At 44.4% G+C, this 20599-nt stretch overlaps 1 protein-coding gene across 1 annotated transcript; it reads left to right on the top strand.

Moving 5' to 3' along the window:
* Positions 1-1898: 1898 nt before the first annotated feature.
* On the top strand, positions 1899-12621 carry LOC101286154 (zinc finger protein 548-like). Its single transcript, XM_049703277.1, is given in 5 exon segments — positions 1899-2723; positions 6137-6215; positions 7791-7917; positions 9439-10962; positions 10965-12621. Coding segments are annotated over 4 exon segments (1773 nt in total). The 5' UTR covers positions 1899-2723; positions 6137-6203; the 3' UTR covers positions 11075-12621.
* The last annotated feature ends 7978 nt before the right edge of the window (positions 12622-20599 follow it).

The following is a 20599-nucleotide window of genomic DNA, read 5'->3' as shown; positions in this document are numbered from 1 at the left end:
CCTGTGAAGACACTGCTGCTGCAATTTGAGGTGAAGTGATAAATAACTTCCTAGCAAGAAGAGGAGAGACTAGAATCCCACACATTTGTCTTGGGGGCAAGATGCTCCCCTTGTACACGTGCTCTGACTATTAAAAGATCACACAGTGTCCCAGCAGAAGATGGAATGTGATAAATCACTATTCTTTTTCAGGTAGATTTCAGATTCTTAAAAGAATTGGAAAATATCTCAGATATGGAGTAATAAATATTGTTTGAAGAAACGTGTTGTTCACTAGGTTCAAACAGAATCACTGACTGTACAGCCAGAAAAGCTGTTTTTCTGGGAACCAGAGTCACAGTTTCACCCTTTCAAGCAATTCTGTATTTCCTGTCATTCTTCCTCCATTATCCCTACCATGGCTCTATCTGAAGTCTTTTCTTTCTTGTCCTGGACCAAATATGCTGAAGGTTATTAAACCGAATACAGAGCTTCAGTCTGTTACCGAAGCAAAATTGGGTCCACTTGCCCATAGGCAGGAAAGCCAATCTGCTGACATCGGGTTGTGGTAAAGGAAAGTGCAGTGTTTATTGCAGGGTGCCAAGCAAGGAATTCAGGGCAGCTAGTACTTAAAAGACCCGAACTCCCCAAAGGCTTCCAGAGAAAGGTTTTCAAAGATAGGATGAGGGAGGGGGTTGTAGGGTGTGTGATCAGCTCGTGGACATTCTTCTGATTGGTTGGTGGTGAGTTAATCTGGAGTCAACATCACCAACCTTCTGGTTCCAACCATTCTGGTGTTTATGTGCTTGCAGGCTGCATGTAGTTCATTTTTCCCACTTGGTGCAGGTTTCAGTATCTGTAAAAGAGCTCAAAGGTCATGGCTCAGAATATTATCTATAACCCTTGAAGAGGAACTAAAAGTCCTTGACTTTGTTTAACAAGTAAACAATTATTATTTTGTCTTGTTTGACTGTTTTACTTCCCTTCTGGATTTTCTCACTTCTGTGATTAAATTTACTCTCTGGAGCTCAGGGAATGATTTTAGCTAACGAGGTGATCTCGGTCTTTGTTTTCTTTGGAGAAAGAATTCAACAAAGAGACTAAGATTGCAAGGCAGGCACAGAATTCATTAGAAGCACAGTACATGTGGGAAAGCACAAGGCGAGCTCACGGAGTGAGCTGCGTGCAATAGGGGCAGCTTAGGTTGTTAGTATGGGGTTAATCTCCCAGGGTTTGGGCCAAGGTGACTCCCCTTTTCCCTCCCCTACGATAGTGTCATCTGCAATTCCTTATTTGGGCTTCCACCAGGCTCCATTTTGAATCTTTCCCAAGAACACCTAAGCAAAACCTATTGGGGGTGGGTGTCAAAATTGCAATGCTAATGATATTATAATGATATTACAATGTAGCCAAAGTTACTAGAGGACGACTTGAGAACCCCCTCTGCGCATGTGTGGGGCTGGGAAATCTCCTTGACCACAAGAATGTGGAGGCTGGGGTGGACCCTCTCATCTTTCATCCAATTAGGGCTCCTAGTCCCAACAGTAGTTTATCAAAAGGGTCAGCATGAAACCAGTTGCAGCAGGTTACCCCGAAGCCTATCTATCTCCTACCTCAAAGCACACGCTGGCTTCATGGTTTTCACCGTCAAGAGTTCCTTGCTGAGATGTTGCAAAGTTTCTGTTTTAGATGCCATTCCAGGGAATTCCCTGGCTGTCCAGTGGTCAGGACACGGCGCTTCCACTGCCGTGGGCTGGGGTTCAGTCTCTGGTCGGGGAACTAAAATCCCACAAGAGCGCAGCACCGCCAAAAAAAAACCCCAGCCATTCCTCCATGCACCATGGCCGCATTAAGTGCAAAACAAGTAGGTGGTTTTGATTCTGCTTAATCCTTATGCATGAAGAGGCTGTCCTTGGGCCTGTCCCTGTCTTTCCTGCCTCCGGGAGGCCTAGGAGGCTACACTTTTTCTACAGACAACAGGCAGTCAGAGGACATGGGATGGGGGAGAGGAATCTGTTCTAGGAAAGTCTCATAGGGACCTGTTAGGTTTCAAGTTGTTGAAAAGCGACAGCATAGCTGACAGCCATGAGTGCACATAGAGTATCATTATAATATAGTGTGTCCCTTTGGATGTGTAGATTTGGGAACTTGCTCTGTTTCACAGTCTGAAATAACACGTCACTAAACTTTCTGTAAGTATTCCTGGACTGCTCTCCAGAAATCTGGGTGCGTCCCCTTTAAGATAAGGGGACGCCCCGCCCACCGTTGGAGACAGGAAACTCCGCCTCTCAGAGCCCCTGAAGGAGTCTCAAAGCCACTACCAGCCACTTAGGGAGTGAGTTCTGCTCAGATCTTAGACATAAGTGGTGGCAGCGGAAACTACATTACCCAGAAGCAGCTACGGTGCGAAGCGGCGGTGACTGAGCCAATGAAAGCTTAGGGGGGGACGCATACGTGCGTGCTCATCGCCTGGGGGCGGGACTTCCGGCGTTGTCTCTGGTAGTGTTTGGGTGGTTGTCGGGCTGTTCACCGGTTCAGGGTGTCGGCGTCGCTTGGTGGGCACCGAGGTGACGGAGCGAAGAGCGGGAGGAGAGAAGTTGGCCCCGCTGCCCAGAGGCGGCTGTGAGGCCCCCTGCGCCCGTAGTTGACGACGGTGCCCTAGTTCCCGCCCCGCTCGCCGCCTCTCCCGGCTCCGTTCTTCCCACCGGCCGGTGACGGAGGCGGCCCTGATGAGGCCGGCTCAGGTGGGTGCTGCGTCTCCCGAGCCCCCACCCGGTCCGACCCCCGCCTCCGAGTCCCAAATCCGGAAGGAGGTGGGTCCGCTCAATTCCTTGCCGGTCAGCCCCAGAGTCCAGAACAGAGGGCGGCCTTGGGAGGGGTCCCTTTTCCACCAGTGGACTGGGGTGAGGGAGAGAGTACCCTCGGGGCCGCCGGTGCACGGATTGCAGGTGCTACGGAGTCGGAAGCATTGGGGAAACCTGGGGTCGCTTTTGTCGGGGACAGAGGGGGACGAGGTGTCTCACCTGAAACGGCAACCTGAGCAGGTAGAATCCATGGAAGGTTGTGAAGTGATTGGGGATGGGAGAACCGTGTTCAGAGTTAGAAGTTAAAAATTGGGAGAATAGGATGCGAATGGAGGCAGGGAGATTGCTGAGGAGACCACCGAGATAGACCCCAGGAGAATTATGGCAGGGGCTGGGCCAGGAAGGTAGTGCGACATTGGGAGATGGGATGAGATTCTGGAGAAATCTCAAACTTGGAGTAAATGGGATTTCCTGCTGCATAAAATACGGTTGTAAGAAAAAGTAGGGAATGAAGTACCATCCAAATTTTTTTGCCTGAACATATGAAACTGGGGAGATGAGGAAGTCAGCGCGAGGAGCAGGTTCCGGGGGAAGATCATGAGTTGTATTTGGACATGTTGATCCTGACGTGTATCAAGATGGAGATGTCACCAAATGGAGATACCATATGTGGAGGTGAACATAAAGTCTGGAAGTAGAGGAAGGGGACAGTGTTGGAAATATCAAAGGCATGGAGGATGTGGACTGGACCAGGGCATGGCCTGGGGATCAGATTGAGGAGGGAGGCTTAAGATTGTTTTGTTTGTTTGTTTTTATTTTTAGCTGCATTGAGTCTTTGTTGCTTCACGCGGGCTTTCTCTAGTTGCGGTGAGCAGGGGCTACTCTTCGTTGTGGTGCGTGGGCTTCTAATTGCAGTGGCTTCTCTTCTTGCGGAGCATGGGCTCTAGGGTGCACGGGCTTCAGTAGTTGCATCACGTGGGCTCAGTAGTTGTGGCTTGCAGGCTCTAGAGCGCGGGCTCAGTAGTTGTGGCGTACGGGCCTAGTTGCTCCGCGGCATGTGGGATCTTCCTGGACAAGGGCTCAAAGCTGTGTCTCCTGCATTGGCAGGCGGATTCTCAACCACTGCGTCACCAGGGAGGCTTAAGATTGTTACATGAGATGGGCCCTGTGGTGAGGGAGGGGCGAGAGTTTGAGGGGAGGACATGAGGGCTGGGTGCTGGCATCCCTGGTGCTCCCTTCAGAAAAGAGCAGACCTGACATAGGAGGGCTTCTGGCCTGTGTCTGTAGGAAGGGAGGCCTGGATGGGGTAAGGAACGTCCCTTCTGTGGAGCCTGCAGTGTGTGCTGGTGTGGGTTCTCCACTTGCAGGCTCTACTGATTCTCAGGGCCACTCCTGATGGAGCAAGGGGAAGGTGAGCCAGAGTGGTGCAGCCAGTGGGTCCTAGACGAGGGCACTGCCAGATCACCTCCAACCCTCAGGGCAAGAGGAATGATCCACTGCTCCCTTTTGAGGATTATTTAATGGGTAGGCCTCGTTGCTGAATGAACTAATAGCTGAGCTGCCTGCTCAACCCCTTGCCACAACTTATTAACTTAAGAATGTATGAGGGCTTCCCTGGTGACGCAGTGGTTGAGAAGCTGCCTGCCGATGCAGGGGACACGGGTTCATGCCCCGGTCTGGGAAGATCCCACATGCCGCGGAGCGGCTAGGCCCGGGAGCCATGGCCGCTGAGCCTGCGCGTCCGCAACGGGAGAGGCCACAACAGTGAGAGGCCCACGTACAGCAAAACGAATGTATGAAAATTAATTTAAACACTAATTTATCAATATTCCTCTAAATACATACACATAGGTAATTAGAAATAAGCCTGTTCACTCAGTTAAATTTATGCAAACTATTTGTAATTGGCTTGGCATTGATTTACCTCTAGGTATTTGCTTAACAATGTAAAGTTTTATATATGACATCCTCTGAGATCTTAAAAAAGCAGTAAAAATAAAGACCCCAGTTTTCAAAACTGTATCACTTCAGTTGCACTGAAAATATATACAAAACCGTTGTTCCTATGGTCAGTCATAGCTGACACATGGTATGTACTCCTTACGTTAGATAACAATATGACCCCTGTGAGGTTGGAAGCATTCTTAATCTTCATAAACTTTTTCTTTTCCCTGAGGCTCAGGGAGGTTTAACCCTTCTCCAGTGTCACTCAGCTAGTAAGAGACAATACTGTTTTGTGAGGAACTGAGCTTAGACTCTCAGGCTGAGATCTAATTACACCAGGGTAGGGCAGAAGTGGTGGTCCAGCTCTGCTGTAGGATCCTGCCACTGTTACCCATTTCACATGGCTTCCTTCCCCCAGTGTCCCATGGCAGTGGCAGAAATGCTTATGGACCCTGTACAGGTGAATGGAGGGGTCCCACCTCTCACCCATCCCAATTATCACCCTGATAGTTTTATCATCCTGATCTGTATGACCTCAGGGAATGGTAGTGTCCCAGGACTTCTATCCCTTTTTTGTCTCTTGCCTCTGTAGACCCTGTGCTTTCACCAGGTCCAGGATCCTATATTTAGTCCCAGGTTATATAGAATAGTTCCATTTCTGACAATTGATGGGGTAAGATGTGGCAGAGAGTCCTGACTACATTCAGGATTCTGAATGTTCAGACAGTTGCAGGTGATACTGAGGTGGGATGTTCAGAGAACTGCAGGTCTCTGTTATATCTGGTGGGAATGGGGAGCTGGGATAGGGGTTCACAGGTATCAGGCCTTGAATGATAGCCTGAGGTCCTGGTTCTCTCATCTCAGGTTGATGGGAGGTATGGAAGGTTTGAAGCAGAGGAGGAAGGTGCTATGACTCATGTTTTAACAGATTCCCTCTGGCTGTAGAATAAAAGACAGACAACGGTGTGAGTGAAGGTAGGGAGACCTGAGGGGAATTTCTGCAGTCATCTAGGTGAATGTTGGTGGTGGCTACATCCGAGTGGTGGCTATGGAAATAGGGAGTGGTTGTTTTCTGGATGTGTTTTGAACTAGAGCTGCCCGTGTTTTATTTATTTTTTAAAATGTATCAGTATATTTTTAATTGAAGTATAGATGATTTACAGTATTGTACTGTCCATATTTTATCTAATGGAGAGTGAGGGACTCAAGAAAGTGGGCTGATAGGAAGAATTGGGGATGACTTCATGTTTCTGGACTTGTTAGGAAGGATGGATGCCTCATCAACTAAAATGGGCAAAGTCAGCTTTAGGAGGAATTTGCAGGTGGAATAAGGAGAGTCCGTTTTTGTCCACGTCACAAATGTTCCAGAGACACCCAAGGGGAGGTGTTGAGTGGGCACTTTTACACAGAGAGCTGGAGTTCAGAGGACGGATTCAGGATGGAGACAGCCACAACAGAGTGGCTGTGTGGACTACGATGAAGCCGAAGGTAAGATTTAGGCGGCATCATTTCTAGTTTATGGTGGTGATGCCACTAGAGGACAAGGAGTGAGAATGAAGGGCCTCAGGACTAAGTCTGTGGGTTGGGTACCTGGCTGGTGGTGATGCGCATCACAAAGACAGATGAGGGAGCAGAGTGTCCTTGTCTGTGCATGACAGCGGGATGTAGGCGTGAGAGTCTTCTGAGGCCAGAGCGAACATGAGATGGATGTTGAGGGAGGAAATGGGATCAGCTAGGAGAGTCGCTAGACTTAGGGTGCAGTCACAGTGTGGGTGGGGAGGTCGGTGTACCTGGGCTTCATGTGAGGAGAGAAGGTGCTGACTGCTTATGGGACAGTTCGTGCAACACGGAAGAGGGAGAGGGCTAAGGGGACATGAGGTCTCACATAAAAAGGGTGGCTGGGGAGGAAGGAAAAAACAGGGCCAGGTGGTGAGGCCTTCTAAGAAGGGCTTGGGGCAAGCCCTGGCCCCAGGGGACTTTGGTGTTCAGGGGCAGGACTGGGCTGAGATGAATGCTGGATGCATTTCCATTCACTGCCTGGATTCCATGTGCAGAGTGCCCTATAAGGAGGTGAAGGAAGTGCCTATGGTGTGGGCTGGGGCTGTCTGTGGAACTGTCACTGTGGAAGGGTTAGAGTCATGAGGAAGGTGCAGTCCAACGAGTGAGATGCAGGTAAGGAGGAGTGTGAATGGTTGGCCCTGGGCCCTGGCACTGGGCGCTTGAGGACAGGGACGAGTCTGAATGTGTCTGAGGGTCAACACCTGGGGAACCCCAGGGAAACTGTGTGGCAGGAGAGGGGTAGGGCCATGCATGCAGTTCCACACCTTAGGTGGTGGTTTTCTGCTCCCTCTCCCATGTGTTTTATGCTGTGTGCCGGACGCAGTGATCAATGGTAATAAGGAGAGAGCAGGCACTGGTGCCACTGGGACCTGGTATATATTCCATGGTGGGACGTGTGGGAGGAGGATGAGCAGGGATGGATGTGTAGGGGGAGGGCTGAAGGTCCTGGAAAGGGAAGTGCATCAGTGATTGCACCCACAGGATTTTAACTAGTGGAGACGAGTGAGTCGTGATACAGAGAGGCCAATGACATTAAAAGACAGTTTTATTACTTATATTTCCCAAGAGGAGGAGGTACACTATGTAACAGAGCTACCTCTAGAAGCACCAGATTCGGTCAGGAGGCGTGAGCACAAGCTAAGGGACACCAAAGGTCAGAGCCTTTATTAGACTTTTGAGGGAAATGCAGGGAGGATTGGATGAAAAGTTTATGGGTGACTAGTTTGTATAATTCTGTGTACCTGGGGTATGGGAACTGTCCCCAGCTGTCTGTTACCTGGCCCTGGGCTGCTTTAGGGCAGGGGAAATACTGACCTGGTTCGTGAGAGTTAGTTAAGGAGTTGGTTGAGAGTATGGGCTCTGGATTGCAAGGGAGATGTAAACAAATTTGGGCATTAGTTTAGCCCTGTAATTAATGGATGGCAAATAGATAAATACAGAATCCACAAAAATATAGTTAAAACAAGAAGCTGTCCATGAACCAAACTCTTCCAATTTTGGCAGGACCGTGTGGTCTTTGAGGACGTGGCTGTGTATTTCTCCCAGGAGGAGTGGGGCCTCCTTGATGAAGCTCAGAGACACTTGTACCATGCTGTGATGACGGAGAACTTTGCACTTGTGACCTCCCTAGGTAAGGTCCACAAGCTCAGCCAGTTCCCTGAGCTGTGCTCTGTTCTTTCCCTTTTCCCAGGGGGCAGCTCTGTACTCCCCACACTGAGACCACGGATACTGCTTCCTTTCCTTGTTTCCTGGCATACGTGTTGTTGGTGCCGGGGCTGGACTGTGTGTACAGTGTCATTTTTCTCCACAGGGAGCCCCATCTCTTCTACTCTGAGTCCTTCCAAGATAGGGCTCAGGGGTCAGAAATCTAGATTTTGTCTGAGACCCCTTCAGACTTGGCCTGTTCTTGGTTGGGTCCTCAGTTTAGATGCTTGGACTCTTGTTGTGCCAGGCCTTACCCCTCCCTCTTGCTGACTTTTCTTAGGGCCTTCTGTGCCAGGAATTTTAGCACCAACCTAATTACTAATTTGGGGAACCACTGATTGTTACTACAGTCTCCCCTGTGAAGTTCTTATAATTTTAGAATGCCGAAAGCCCTGTGTTGGATCTCTGTCTACATGTGCTGGCCCCTTCTTTTTCTGTCTTTCACGTAAGACTAACCTCTTTCAGGTGCCACATCAATGCTCACCTGCAGCAATGGGGAGGACTCTGGGTACCTGCTAGTCTAGTGTGGTCACTACTACATCAATGGCAGGAGACACTCAGAAGTACCCGGGCTTGGTGTGAGGTCCTGGGAAATGGTGTGATGTCAGAGCTCGGAATCAGTCCTGCGTTCACTATTGATTGATGCTTGGACCAGTGCCACACCTCATTTCTTCCCCACTCTTATTTCTTCTGTCACACTCCAACCACACTTTTGTGACTCTCACTTGTCACATGTTCTGTTTCATTGCTCCCTTTGCAATGTTCAACATTTGACCTATATGTAAGATATCGTGAGGTCTGCATGTATCCTTATATAGTCCTTGAACTTTAGCATTTCTTTTGCATCAAGTATTTGTAGGTCTGGGCACAACCTTCGACACAGTGCTCATCTGTCACCAGTAGCCATGGCCATGTTGACTTGGAGGCCTGCCTCTCCTCCCTGCTCTGGTGTGAATGTTTGTGTTCCCCCATGTTCCATATGTTGAAAACCCCATGCAGTGACAGTATTAGGAGATGGGGCCTTTGGGGTGATTAGGTCATGAGGGAAGAGCCCTCATGAATGAGATTTGTGCCTTTATGAAAGGGACCCCACAGAGCCTCCTAGCTCCTTCCAACATGTGAGGACACTATGAGAAGTCTGCAATCCAGGAGAGTACAGGCTGATCTGTGGGTTCAAGTCTCCAGAAGTGTGAGAAATAACTTTCTGGTTTTATAAGCTAGCCAGTCTCTGGTATTTTGTCATAGCATCCGAAATGGACTGAGACAGTAACTCATCCTTCAGTCCTTGCCTATTGTCAGGGCTCTCTCATCATGGGAGCTATGCAGGCCCATCTCTGCACAGCAGACCTTCCTCTCTCTGGCTTTAGTCTTCGGTGTGTCATTTCTGATGGGGCTGCCCCTTCTACCAAAATAATCATGCACTTCATCGGCATTTCTCTGCTTACAGGTTGTTGGCATGGAGCACAGGATGAGGAGGCACCTTCTGAGCAAAGTGTTTCTGTAGGGATGTCAGAGGTTGGGACTCCAAAGCCAGATCCATCCACCAAGAAGGCCCAGCCCTATGAGATGTGTGACCCACTGTCCAAAGACCATTTGCACCTACCTGAGCATGACGGAATGTACCCTGATGAAGGGCTGTATATTTGTGGGGCAAACCTTTTCCAGCACCAGAAGGAGCAGATTAGAGACAAACTTTCCAGAAGGGATGAGGGGCAGCCTTCATTTCTTACCAACAGCAACATTCACTCGGCAGAGAGGACCTTGACATGCAGCAGAGACAGAAAGGACTTCCCAGGCAGCATAGGCCTTCTGAAGCAGCCGACCCCTCACAATGCGGGGAAGCCACACAGGGACACTGAGTGTGGGGAAGCTTTTGATAGTGGGCAGAGTGATTACAGGTGCACTCAGTGTGGGAAAGCCTTCCGTCAAAAACAGATCCTTGTTGAGCACCAGAAAATCCACACTGGTGTAAGGCCTTATGAGTGCAGCAAATGTGGGATGGCCTTCATTAGAAAGTTTCACCTTGTTCAGCACCAGAGAATCCATACTGGAGAAAGGCCTTTTCAGTGCAGTGAATGTGGGAAATGCTTTAGGTACAACTCCACACTCATTAGTCATCAGAGAGTTCACACTGGATTGAGCCCTTATGAGTGCAGCAAATGTGGGGAATTCTTCAAGTACAATGCCAACTTCATGAAACATCAGAGAAAACACAATGGAGAAAGGCCTTATGAGTGCAGAGAATGTGGAAAATTCTTTAGGTACAACTATAGACTGGTAAGGCATGGGAGAGTTCACAGTGGAGAACGACCTTATAAGTGCAGCGAATGTGGGAAATTTTTCAGGTACAGCTCCACATTCATTAGACATCAGAGAGTTCATACTTCAGAAAGGCCTTATAAGTGTAATGAATGTGGGAAATATTTTAGGTATAATTCCACACTCATTAAACACCAGAGAGTTCACACTGGAGAAAGGCCTTATGAGTGCACTGAATGTGGGAAATTCTTTAGGTACACATCCACCCTCATTAGACATCAAAGAGTTCATACTGTAGAAAGGCCTTATGAGTGCAGCTTGTGTGGGGAATACTTTAGGTCCAAGTCCAAACTCATTAAACATTGGCAAAATCACACTGGAGAAAGGCCTTACGAGTGCAGTGAATGTGGGAAGGCATTTAGGTACCACTGCAGACTCATTAGACATAAGAGAGTTCACAGTGGAGAGAGGCCTTTCGAGTGCAGCGAATGTGGGAAATTCTTTCGATACAACTCCAACCTCATTAAACATTGGAGAAATCACACAGGCGAGAGGCCTTATGAGTGCAGAGAGTGTGGGAAAGCCTTTAGCCACAAGCATATACTTGTTGAGCATCAGAAAATCCATACTGGAGAAAGGCCTTATGAGTGCAGTAGATGTCAGAAAGCCTTCATTAGGAAGTCCCACCTTGTTCATCACCAGAAAATCCACACTGAAGACAATATGAGTGCTGTGAATGTGGGGAATTCATTAGATACAACTCCAACCTCATGAAGCAGAGAATTCACAGTGGTAAAGGCCTTATGAAAGGGCCTACTGTATAGCACAGGGAATTATATTCAGTATCTTGTAATAACTTATAATGGAAAAGAATTTGGAAAAGAATTATATATATATAATATATATATAAACTAAATCACTTTGCTGTACACCTGAAACATTGTAAATCAACTATACTTCAATTAAAAAACAAAAGACCTTACAAGTGCAGAGGTTATGGTAAATTATGTACTACTCCTAACACTGAAGAAGTACCTCATGAGTTATGTTGGAGTGGGCCTTCTCAGTACAGTGAGCATGGAAAGTTGTTTTGGTACAGCTCCCCACTCGTTAGACATCGAGTTCACACCAGACGAAGGCCTTCTAAGTACAGTGAATGGAAGTCTTCAGGTGAAACTCCAACTCCATTAAACATCTATTTCAAAATGGAGAAAGGCCTAAGTGCAGCAAATATGGGCATATGTTCAGCCAAAACTCCCACCTCATTCAGCACCAAAAAGTTCACACCAGAGAGAGTATTGCAAATGTGGAAAGACTTTAGCAAAACGTCTGCTCTAATCTGTCCCTGAGAACTATTGTTTTTTCTTTGATTGTGGTAAAATATATGTAACAAAGTTTACCCTCTACCTTTTAAATTGTTGGGTGTAGTGTGTTTAAAAATTCACATCTAATCTCCAGAATTTTTTTCATCTTGCAGAAATGAAACTATGCCTCTTAAACAACATCTCTTTCTACTCCTTCCCTACCTCACCTGGCAACCTCTTTTTTACACTCAGTCGATTAATTTGATTACTCTGGATGCTTTATACAAGTATAATCATACAGTTTTCACCTCTTTGCAACTGGCTTATTTAGCTTAGCATAATTTCCCCATGTGGAAGCACTTGTCAGCATTTTCTTCTGTTTTGAGAAGGAATCAGAATTGACCTAAGACATGGGGAAGGATTCTGATGGTCAATACAAATTTGCCTGATATGATGCTATTTAGAGAAAGAGGAGATCCAGATTTTATATGGAATATTTATTGACAGCTTTATTGAGGTACTGACATACTCAATTTCATATTAAAATTGTAAAATGTATTTTCACATCTGTGTGCACAATGGGACTATCACCAAAGTCACGAGGGCTTCCCTGGTGGTGCAGTGGTTGAGTCCGCCTGCCAATGCAGGGGACACGGGTTCGTGCCCTGGTCCGGGAAGATCCCACATGCCGCGGAGCGGCTAGGTCCGTGAGCCATGGCTGCTGAGCCTGCGCGTCTGGAGCCTGTGCTCCGCAACGAAAGAGGCCACAACAGTGAGAGGTCCGTGTACCGCAACAACAACAACAAAAATAAGTCACAATAATGAACATGTCCATTACTTAATGGAGTTTCCATTAGCCACTTTGTATTCTCTCTCCCAAGCCTACCCAAGTTGCCATCTCCAGGTAGACACTGTAGTTTCCATTTTCTAGAATTTCATATAAAGGGAATCCTACAGGTTTCCTTGTTATGACTGTTTTCACTGAGTGCATGAATATATTTTTAGTATTATTCATGTGTGTGCAAAGGAATGACACTAAATAAAAATAAGGAAGGCTTTGTTATGTATTAGAGCTGCATTGTTTGTAAGAAACGTGGTTTTTTTTCTGACAATGAGAATAAGTTGTTTAAAGTGGGAAGTGAAGTTGAAACTAAGTAATTTAAACTGAAATTCAGTTTCATATGAATTCATTATAAAAGAAAGAATTTTGAACCATCTGCGTCATACACAAGCTTCCACTGACACATCGTTCTAGATTTTTCTCTTATTTGGCTTCTTTTTTCTAGTCGTGTCTTTAAGCTATATCTTTGTGTCATAAAGGTTCTTAGGGAATTTTAAAAATCATTTGTTGTGGTAAAATTCACTTAACATACACTTTATCATCTCATTATTTTAAGTGTTCAGTTCTGTGATATATTGGGATCTCCAGTGAAATAGAACCATCTGTGTATGTGTGTGAGCGCGTGCATTTTTTGTAGAGACAGAGAAAGGAGAGAGAGATTTTTAAAGGAATTAGCTGATGTGATTGTGATAGCCAGCAAAGTCTAAAATTTGCAGGGTAGGCCAGTAGGCTGGAGACCCAGTGAAGAGTTGCCGTCAAGACAAAAGGCAGGGGCTTCCCTGGTGGCGCAGTGGTTGAGAGTCTGCCTGCCGATGCAGGGGACACGGGTTCGTGCCCCGGTCCGGGAAGATCCCACATGCCGTGGAGTGGCTGGGCCCGTGAGCCATGGCCGCTGAGCCTGCGCGTCCGGAGCCTGTGCTCCACAGCGGGAGAGGCCACAACAGTGAGAGGCCCGTGTACCGCAAAAAAAAAAAAAAAAAAAAAAAAAAAAAAGACAAAAGGCAGTCTGCTGGTACAATTCCTTGTCATCTTTTTATCATGTAATCCTCAAACCAGGTGGCTCTTGAGAAAATGAAAATTTACAAAGGTCAGCAGGCATTATAGACCAGGAAATCAAAAGAGAATAGTTTTAGAGTGAGAGCTAGGAAACAATCACAGAGGCCACTGTCTGGTTGTATTTTTAAAGTCCCAATGTGCACAATGTACTTAATGAAAAATTTAAGATAATTGTATCTGAATTTAAGTCTTTCTGTTTCATGAAGTTCATGACAGTCAAAATTTAGAGATTTGAGGCATTAAGAGAAGATACTTAAAATATCTAAATGTGCCTATTTTTGTGTAATTTTAGACATACGAGTTTTAGATTCTTATTAAGAAATAAGTCAAAGACCCTAGAAATGAAGAAAATAAGAGCAGATAGAGGGAATTCCATTTTCTGTCCTGGCGTGTAAGAAGCTGGAAGTTATCACTCCATCCTAACAGCAAGTAAAAAGCTGAAAATACTGAAAATCAACAACTCTTATTAGGTTCCTGAGAGCAGTCTTGAGTTCTATTTTATATTTGCTGTACCCGTTGCCAATTTGTATAGTCAATCTCTCCTACCTAAAAAAAGTAGTGAGATTTCTTGTTTTCTTAACTGGTCACATGTTGAACTTTATTTTAATTTTCACTCATTGTCCATCACCCACCCTACACCTTTGTCTTTGCCAGACCTTCAGCTAGGCAGAGGTTTCTTTGTTTTGGTTTGCTTTTTAATTTGGTGGATGAACCAAAAATTCAAAACCAGAATGGTCCGACTCTCCAAGGGATCCTGCCTTCATTGTGTTGTTGCAGGTTTATTTTTGGACATGGATTTACCGTCACATTCCCTGGAGAATCCCCCAGATTCCGGACATTGTGCTCCAGGATTCCATTGAGAGCAGCAACTCAGTTTCCTCTAGTAAAAAATAGTAATCATCATCACCTGGGCAGTAGAGCATTTCACTTTTTTCCTAAGTGGCACGAGGAGCCCAAAATGACCAATTGGCTGTCTCATATCCCAATTCAGGTTTATAATATTATTCTGCTGGTGGAATTTTTCTCCCTTAAAGAAAAAGTCCTCCCAACATGCAGAATTTACCATTGAGGGGATGAGTAACAGAAATTACTTGAGAGGGTTATTAGGTAATATAACGTGGAAAAGTAGGCTTGCTAGATTTAGTAAACAATATCTGGCTCAGTAAATTTTGAAAATTTCTAACTCCCTATGCACATATACACTGAAATAAGAAGGAAATGTTGCATAGGACATACTTATATAAAAATCATTTGTTGTGTTTCTGAAGGAAATTATAACTAAGTTTCATACCTCTTTAAGTATACTTACCTGGTAATTTGCTTCTTCTTAACTTTTCCTTGTTTTGTAGTATTTGTTTATAAAATTCCTTGTAATTACCCTCTATATTCCATTTAGTTTGTTTCATAGTTTCCAGGGTAGTCTCATCCAATTTATTTGATTCCTTTGTCCACTGAACATTCCTCATGGAGACACAGGCTGTAAGTAGCATTGTGAGCTGGAGGACAGATGATACTGTCCAGTGTGGAAGACCACTACAACTTCTCCTTTGATTTTTAAAAATCTTTTTCACCCACATTCTTCTTAATAACAATCTTATTTTATCGTCTTCTTTGCCAGTAGTGGAAAATTTATATCTCTCATGCTTAACTGTTATTACATGCTGTTTTATAGTTGACTGCCCATCATTTCCAATATTGATCAAACAATTGCACTGTGTCAACTTTTTGCAAACCATTACAAAAAGTGGACTACAAGAGACTTAAGGCATCCTAACAAATCAGTATAGGAACCGGAATGAAAATCATTAAATATAGGAAATACCCTGTATAGACAGAACTGGCCACCCTATTGCAGATGTGTCTCATGAACCTACCACTGTTCCTGAAACTGAGTAGAGGTTTATTGAACACGTGTTAGAGCAGTAAATACACATGACATTATGGTTCTCCTATTTATTTTTTACATTTCCAGTAAGTTCTTCAAAATGTCATCTCGACCCTATCTCTCCAAGTTGTTAGAGTCCAACATTTTCAAATGTGAAAAGGAAGCACTGTTTGGAGATAAAAACCTGAGTGTGGTGAAGGTTCTAGCACAGCCACAGGTGCAATTTCATTCTATGACTTTTTCAGACGTCTCTGTCTCTCACTCCAACTTCACTGAGATCTTAACTTTCTTTTGGCTGTAACATACGTTTCTCTACAATTTTTGTCAATTTTGTTGCATAGCTACATAATTATTATTATTAACTTTTTGTAATATCCATTTCGTAAGTAATTTTCAGAGATAATTTCAACTCCCTGTGCATTCACTGTTGCTGCAATTTCAGGTGAATTGCTAAATCAGTTTCCATAAAGGAGATGAGACCATGGAATGCCAAACCTTTTTTTCCATGGTAAGATGCCCCCTTTGCACAAAGGTTTCGACAGTTAGAAGGTCACCTGCTATCTTGGCAGAAAATGGCATGTGATTATTTGCTCTCCTTTACAGACAGGTTTCAGATTTTAAAAGAAATGGAAAATATCTCAGAGAATAATAAATATCTCAATAAATTTTACTTGCTAGGTCAGAAAGCAATCAATGATTATCAAGGCCAGAAAGATATCCCTCTCCAACTCTCCCTTATGCCCTGTCTTTTCTTGAATATTGAAGGTCATGAAACATCTTCCAAAACTTCAGTCAACATGTCTTTGACAAGCAAGAAGATAGCTGATAGCATAGAGGGAACATACCTCAACTTAAAAAAGGCCATAAAAACCTACAGCTAACATCGTACTCAATGGTGAAAAGCTAAAAGCATTTCCTCTAAGATTGGAAACAAAATAAGACAAGTGACTTGCTACTTTTATTCAACATAGTTTTGGAAGTCCTAGCTATGGCAATCAGAGAAGAAAAAGAAATAAAAGGAATCCAAATGGGAAAAGAAGTTAAACTCTCACTGTTTCCAGATGACATGATACTATACATAGAAAATCCTAAAGACACTACCAGAAAACTACTCGAGCTCATCAATGAATTTGGTAAAGTTGCAGGTTACAAAATTAATACACAGAAATCTGTTGCATTTTTATACACTAACAATGAAAGATCAGAAAGAGAAATTCAAGAAATAATTCCATTTACCATTGCATCAAAAAGAATAAAATAACTAGGAATAAACCTACCTAAGGAGATAAAAGACCTGTACTCTGAAAACTATAAGATGCTGATGAAAGAAATTGATGATGACACAAACAAATGGAAAGATATACCATGTTTTGGATTGGAAGAATCAACATTGTCAAAATGACTATACTATCCAAGGCAATCTACAGATTCCATGCAATACCTATCAAATTTTAAAATGGCATTTTTTACAGAACTAGAACAAAAAAATCTTAAAATTTGTGTGGAGACACAAAAGACCCTGAATAGCCAAAGCAACCTTGAGAAAGAAAAACAAAGTTGGAGGAATCATTCTCCCTGACTTCAGACTATACTACAAAGCTATAGTCATTAAAACAGTATGGTACTGGCACCAAAAACAGTAATATAGATCAATAGAGCAGGATAGAAAGCCCAGAGACAAACCCACACACCTATGGTCAATTAATCTGTGGCAAACGAGGCAAGACTATACAATGGAGGAAAGACAGTCTCTTCAATAAATAGTGTTAGGGGACTTCCCTGGTGGTGCAGTGGTTAAGAATCCGCTTACCAATGCAGGGGACACAGGTTCAATCCCTGGTCCTGGAAGATCCCACATGCTGCAGAGCAACCAAGCCTGTGCGCCACAACTACTGAGCCTGTGCTCTAGAGACCACGAGTCACAACTACTGAGCCCATGTGCCACAACTACTAAGGCCCACTTGCTCTAGGACCTGTGCTCCACAACAAGAGAAGCCACTGCAATGAGAAGTCCATGCACCACAACGAAGAGTAGCCCCCACTTGCCACAACTAGAGAAAGCCCACACAGCAATGAAGACCCAATGCAGCCAAAAATAAATAAAATTAAAAAAAAATAGTGCTGGAGAAACTGGACAGCTAAATGTAAAAAAATTAAAGTAGAACATTCTTTAAGACCATACACGAAAATAAACTCAAAATGGATTAAAGACCTAATTCTGAGACCAGACACTATAAAACTCTTAGAGGAAAACATAGGCAGAACATTCTCTGATATAAATTGCAAGAGCTTTTTTGATCCATCTCCCAGAGTAATGGAAATAAAAACAAAAATAAACAAATGGGACCTAATTAAACTCAAAAACTTTTGCACAGCAAAGGAAACCATAAACAAAATGAAAAGACAACCCACAGATGGGAGAAAATATTTTCAAATGATGTGACCGACAAGGGATTAGTCTCCAAAATTTACAAACAGCTCATGCAGCTTAATATCATCAAAATAGACAACCCGATTAAAACATGGGCAGAAGACCTAAATAGACATTTCTCCAAAGTAGACATACAGATGGCCAAGAGACACATGAAAAGATGTTCAACATCACTAATTCTTAGAGAAGTGCAAATCAAAACTACAATGAGACTTCCCTGGTGGCACAGTGGTTAAGATTCTGCACTCCTAATGCAGGGGGCCAGGGTTCGATCCCTGGTCAGGGAACTAGATCCCACATGCATGCTGCAACTAAGAGTTCGCATGCCACAACTAAGGAGCCCAGCTGCCGTAACTAAGACCTGACACAACCAAATAAATAAGAAGAAAAATAAACTTGAAATTATGGGCTTCCCTGGTGGCGCAGTGGTTGAGAGTCCGCCTGCCGATGCAGGGGACGTGGGTTCGTGCCCCGGTCCGGGAAGATCCCACATAACGCGGAGCGGCTGGGCCCGTGAGCCATGGCCGCTGAGCCTGCGCGTCCGGAGCCTGTGCTCTGCAACGGGAGAGGCCACAACAGTGAGAGGTCTGCGTACCGCAAAAAAAAAAAAAAACTACAATGAGATATCACCTCACACCAGTTAGAATGGCTATCATCAAAAAATCCACAAACGGGCTTCCCTGGTGGCGCAGTGGTTGAGAGTATGCCTGCCAATGCAGGGGACGCGGGTTCGTGCCCCGGTCCGGGAAGATCCCACATGCCGCGGAGCAGCTGGGCCCGTGAGCCATGGCCGCTGAGCCTGCACGTCTGGAGCTTGTGCTCTGCAACGGGAGAGGCCACAACAGTGAGAGGCCCACGTACCGCAAAAAAAAAAAAAAAAAAATGAATGAAATAATGCCATTTGCAGCAACATGGATGGACTTAGAAATTGTCATACTGAGTGAAGTAAGTCAGACAAAGACAAATATCGTATGATATCACTTATATGCAAAATATAAGAAATGATACAAATGAACTTATTCACAAACAGAAACAGACTTACAGACTTAGAGAACGAACTTGTGGTTACCAGAGGGAAGGGCAGGCAGGGGGGACAGATAGTTAGGGAGTTTGGGACTGACATGTACACATTGGTATACTTAAAATGGATAACCAACAAGGACTTACTGAATAGCACAGGGAACTCTGCTCAAAATTCTGTAACAGCTAATTGGGAAACGAATTTGAAAAAGAGTAGATACACGTATATGTATACTGAATCACTTTGCTGTACACCTGAAACTAACACAATATTGTTAATGAACTGTACCCCAATATAAAATAAGTTAAAAATAAAACGTCGAGGATTGGCTCTCAAAGTGTGTCTGAGGCTGAAATGTCTCTATTTACAGAGCTAGGGAAAACTCTAGGGGTCACTTCCTGTTACCCAATCAGCACAGTGATTGGATAAATGTCATGGAAGGAACTATTTTAGAGAATCCGAATAGATTCAGTTTCCCATGGAAACTCCAATAGGAGAAACCATGATTTATTAAAGAGGCCTCCACATTGGTTTGGTGGTAGATTTTCTTTATTGTATTTTATCTATTTTAGACTTTATGGGTTGCATTTTGGGGGGAAACAGATTGGTTTTCCTGATCTAGGGATTTTTTTCTCATTGCCTGGAGAGTTTGAGGGAGTCAGAGAATTGAGATCTGGTAGTTGTAATCGAATTGGGTTACCTAATCTATTTTTCTTTTTTTCATGAAATAAGTCTTAAAAGACTTTTTGTCTAAAATCAGCTGATGAGCTAAAGTGTGCGAAGAACCTATTTCGGAGTAGGCATTTAGAAAACCAGAGGTTGTACACCAGTAGGGAAAAATAATGACACCTATCAATTTAGGGAACCTTCCTTCTTCTAAATAACCAAGGAAGCAATACGCGAACAAGTATAGAGGGTACAAATCTCAACGAAATAAAGGCCACATGGACAAAAACACAGCTATTATCTACTCCATGTAGAAAATCTTGGAGAAGGAAATACTCAAACACTCTTTGACAGAAATGTATTTGTTTATTTGAAATTTAAATTTCATTGATTATCCTATGTTTAATCTGGCCGCCCTACCTGGAACATCCTATTTTACAAATCATGCCTAACATGAAGACAATCAGCAGTAGCCTCAGTTTCATGCTGAAGTACTAAAAGCCAATGAGACATGCATTCATTGGAAGAAAAAGAACAACACAAAGCAAAAACTTATAAGAAAATAGGCTATATAAAGAAGAAAACAAAAGCCAAAGGGAAAATAAGTCATCACTCAAAGATCCTCCTAATTCATGTAGATGGAACCCAACTGGGTTCCAGTATCCTCCTAAGTTCTTCACATGTCATCCATCCTTTGTATCTCAGAGGTGACAAATCATCCTGAATTTCCTTCTTGGAGCAGAAGGGACTTGGATCTGAGAGCAGAGTCCTGGGTGAGTCATTTTTTTTAAAATTTATTTTATTCATTTATTTTTGGCTGTGTTGGGTCTTCGTTGCTGCGCTTGGGCTTTCTCTAGTTGTGGCGAGTGGGGGTTACTCTTCGTTGCAGTGTGTGGGCTTCTCATTGTAGTGGCTTCTCTTGTTGTGGAGCACGGGCTCTAGGCGTGCGGGCTTCAGTAGTTGTGACGTGGGGGCTCAGTACTTGTGGCTCACGGGCTCTAGAGAGCAGGCTCAGTACTTGTGGCGCACGGGCTTAGTTGCTCCGCGGCATGTGGGATCTTCCCGGGCCAGGGCTCGAACACGTGTCCTCTGCATTGGCAGGCGGATTCTTAACCACTGAGCCACCAGGGAAGCCCCTGGGTGAG

The sequence above is a fragment of the Orcinus orca genome, chromosome 20 (assembly GCF_937001465.1).
Source record: "Orcinus orca chromosome 20, mOrcOrc1.1, whole genome shotgun sequence".
Lineage (NCBI taxonomy): Eukaryota > Metazoa > Chordata > Mammalia > Artiodactyla > Delphinidae > Orcinus > Orcinus orca.
Note: the sequence above shows the minus strand (reverse complement) of the source record. Positions and strands in the feature narration are given on the sequence as shown.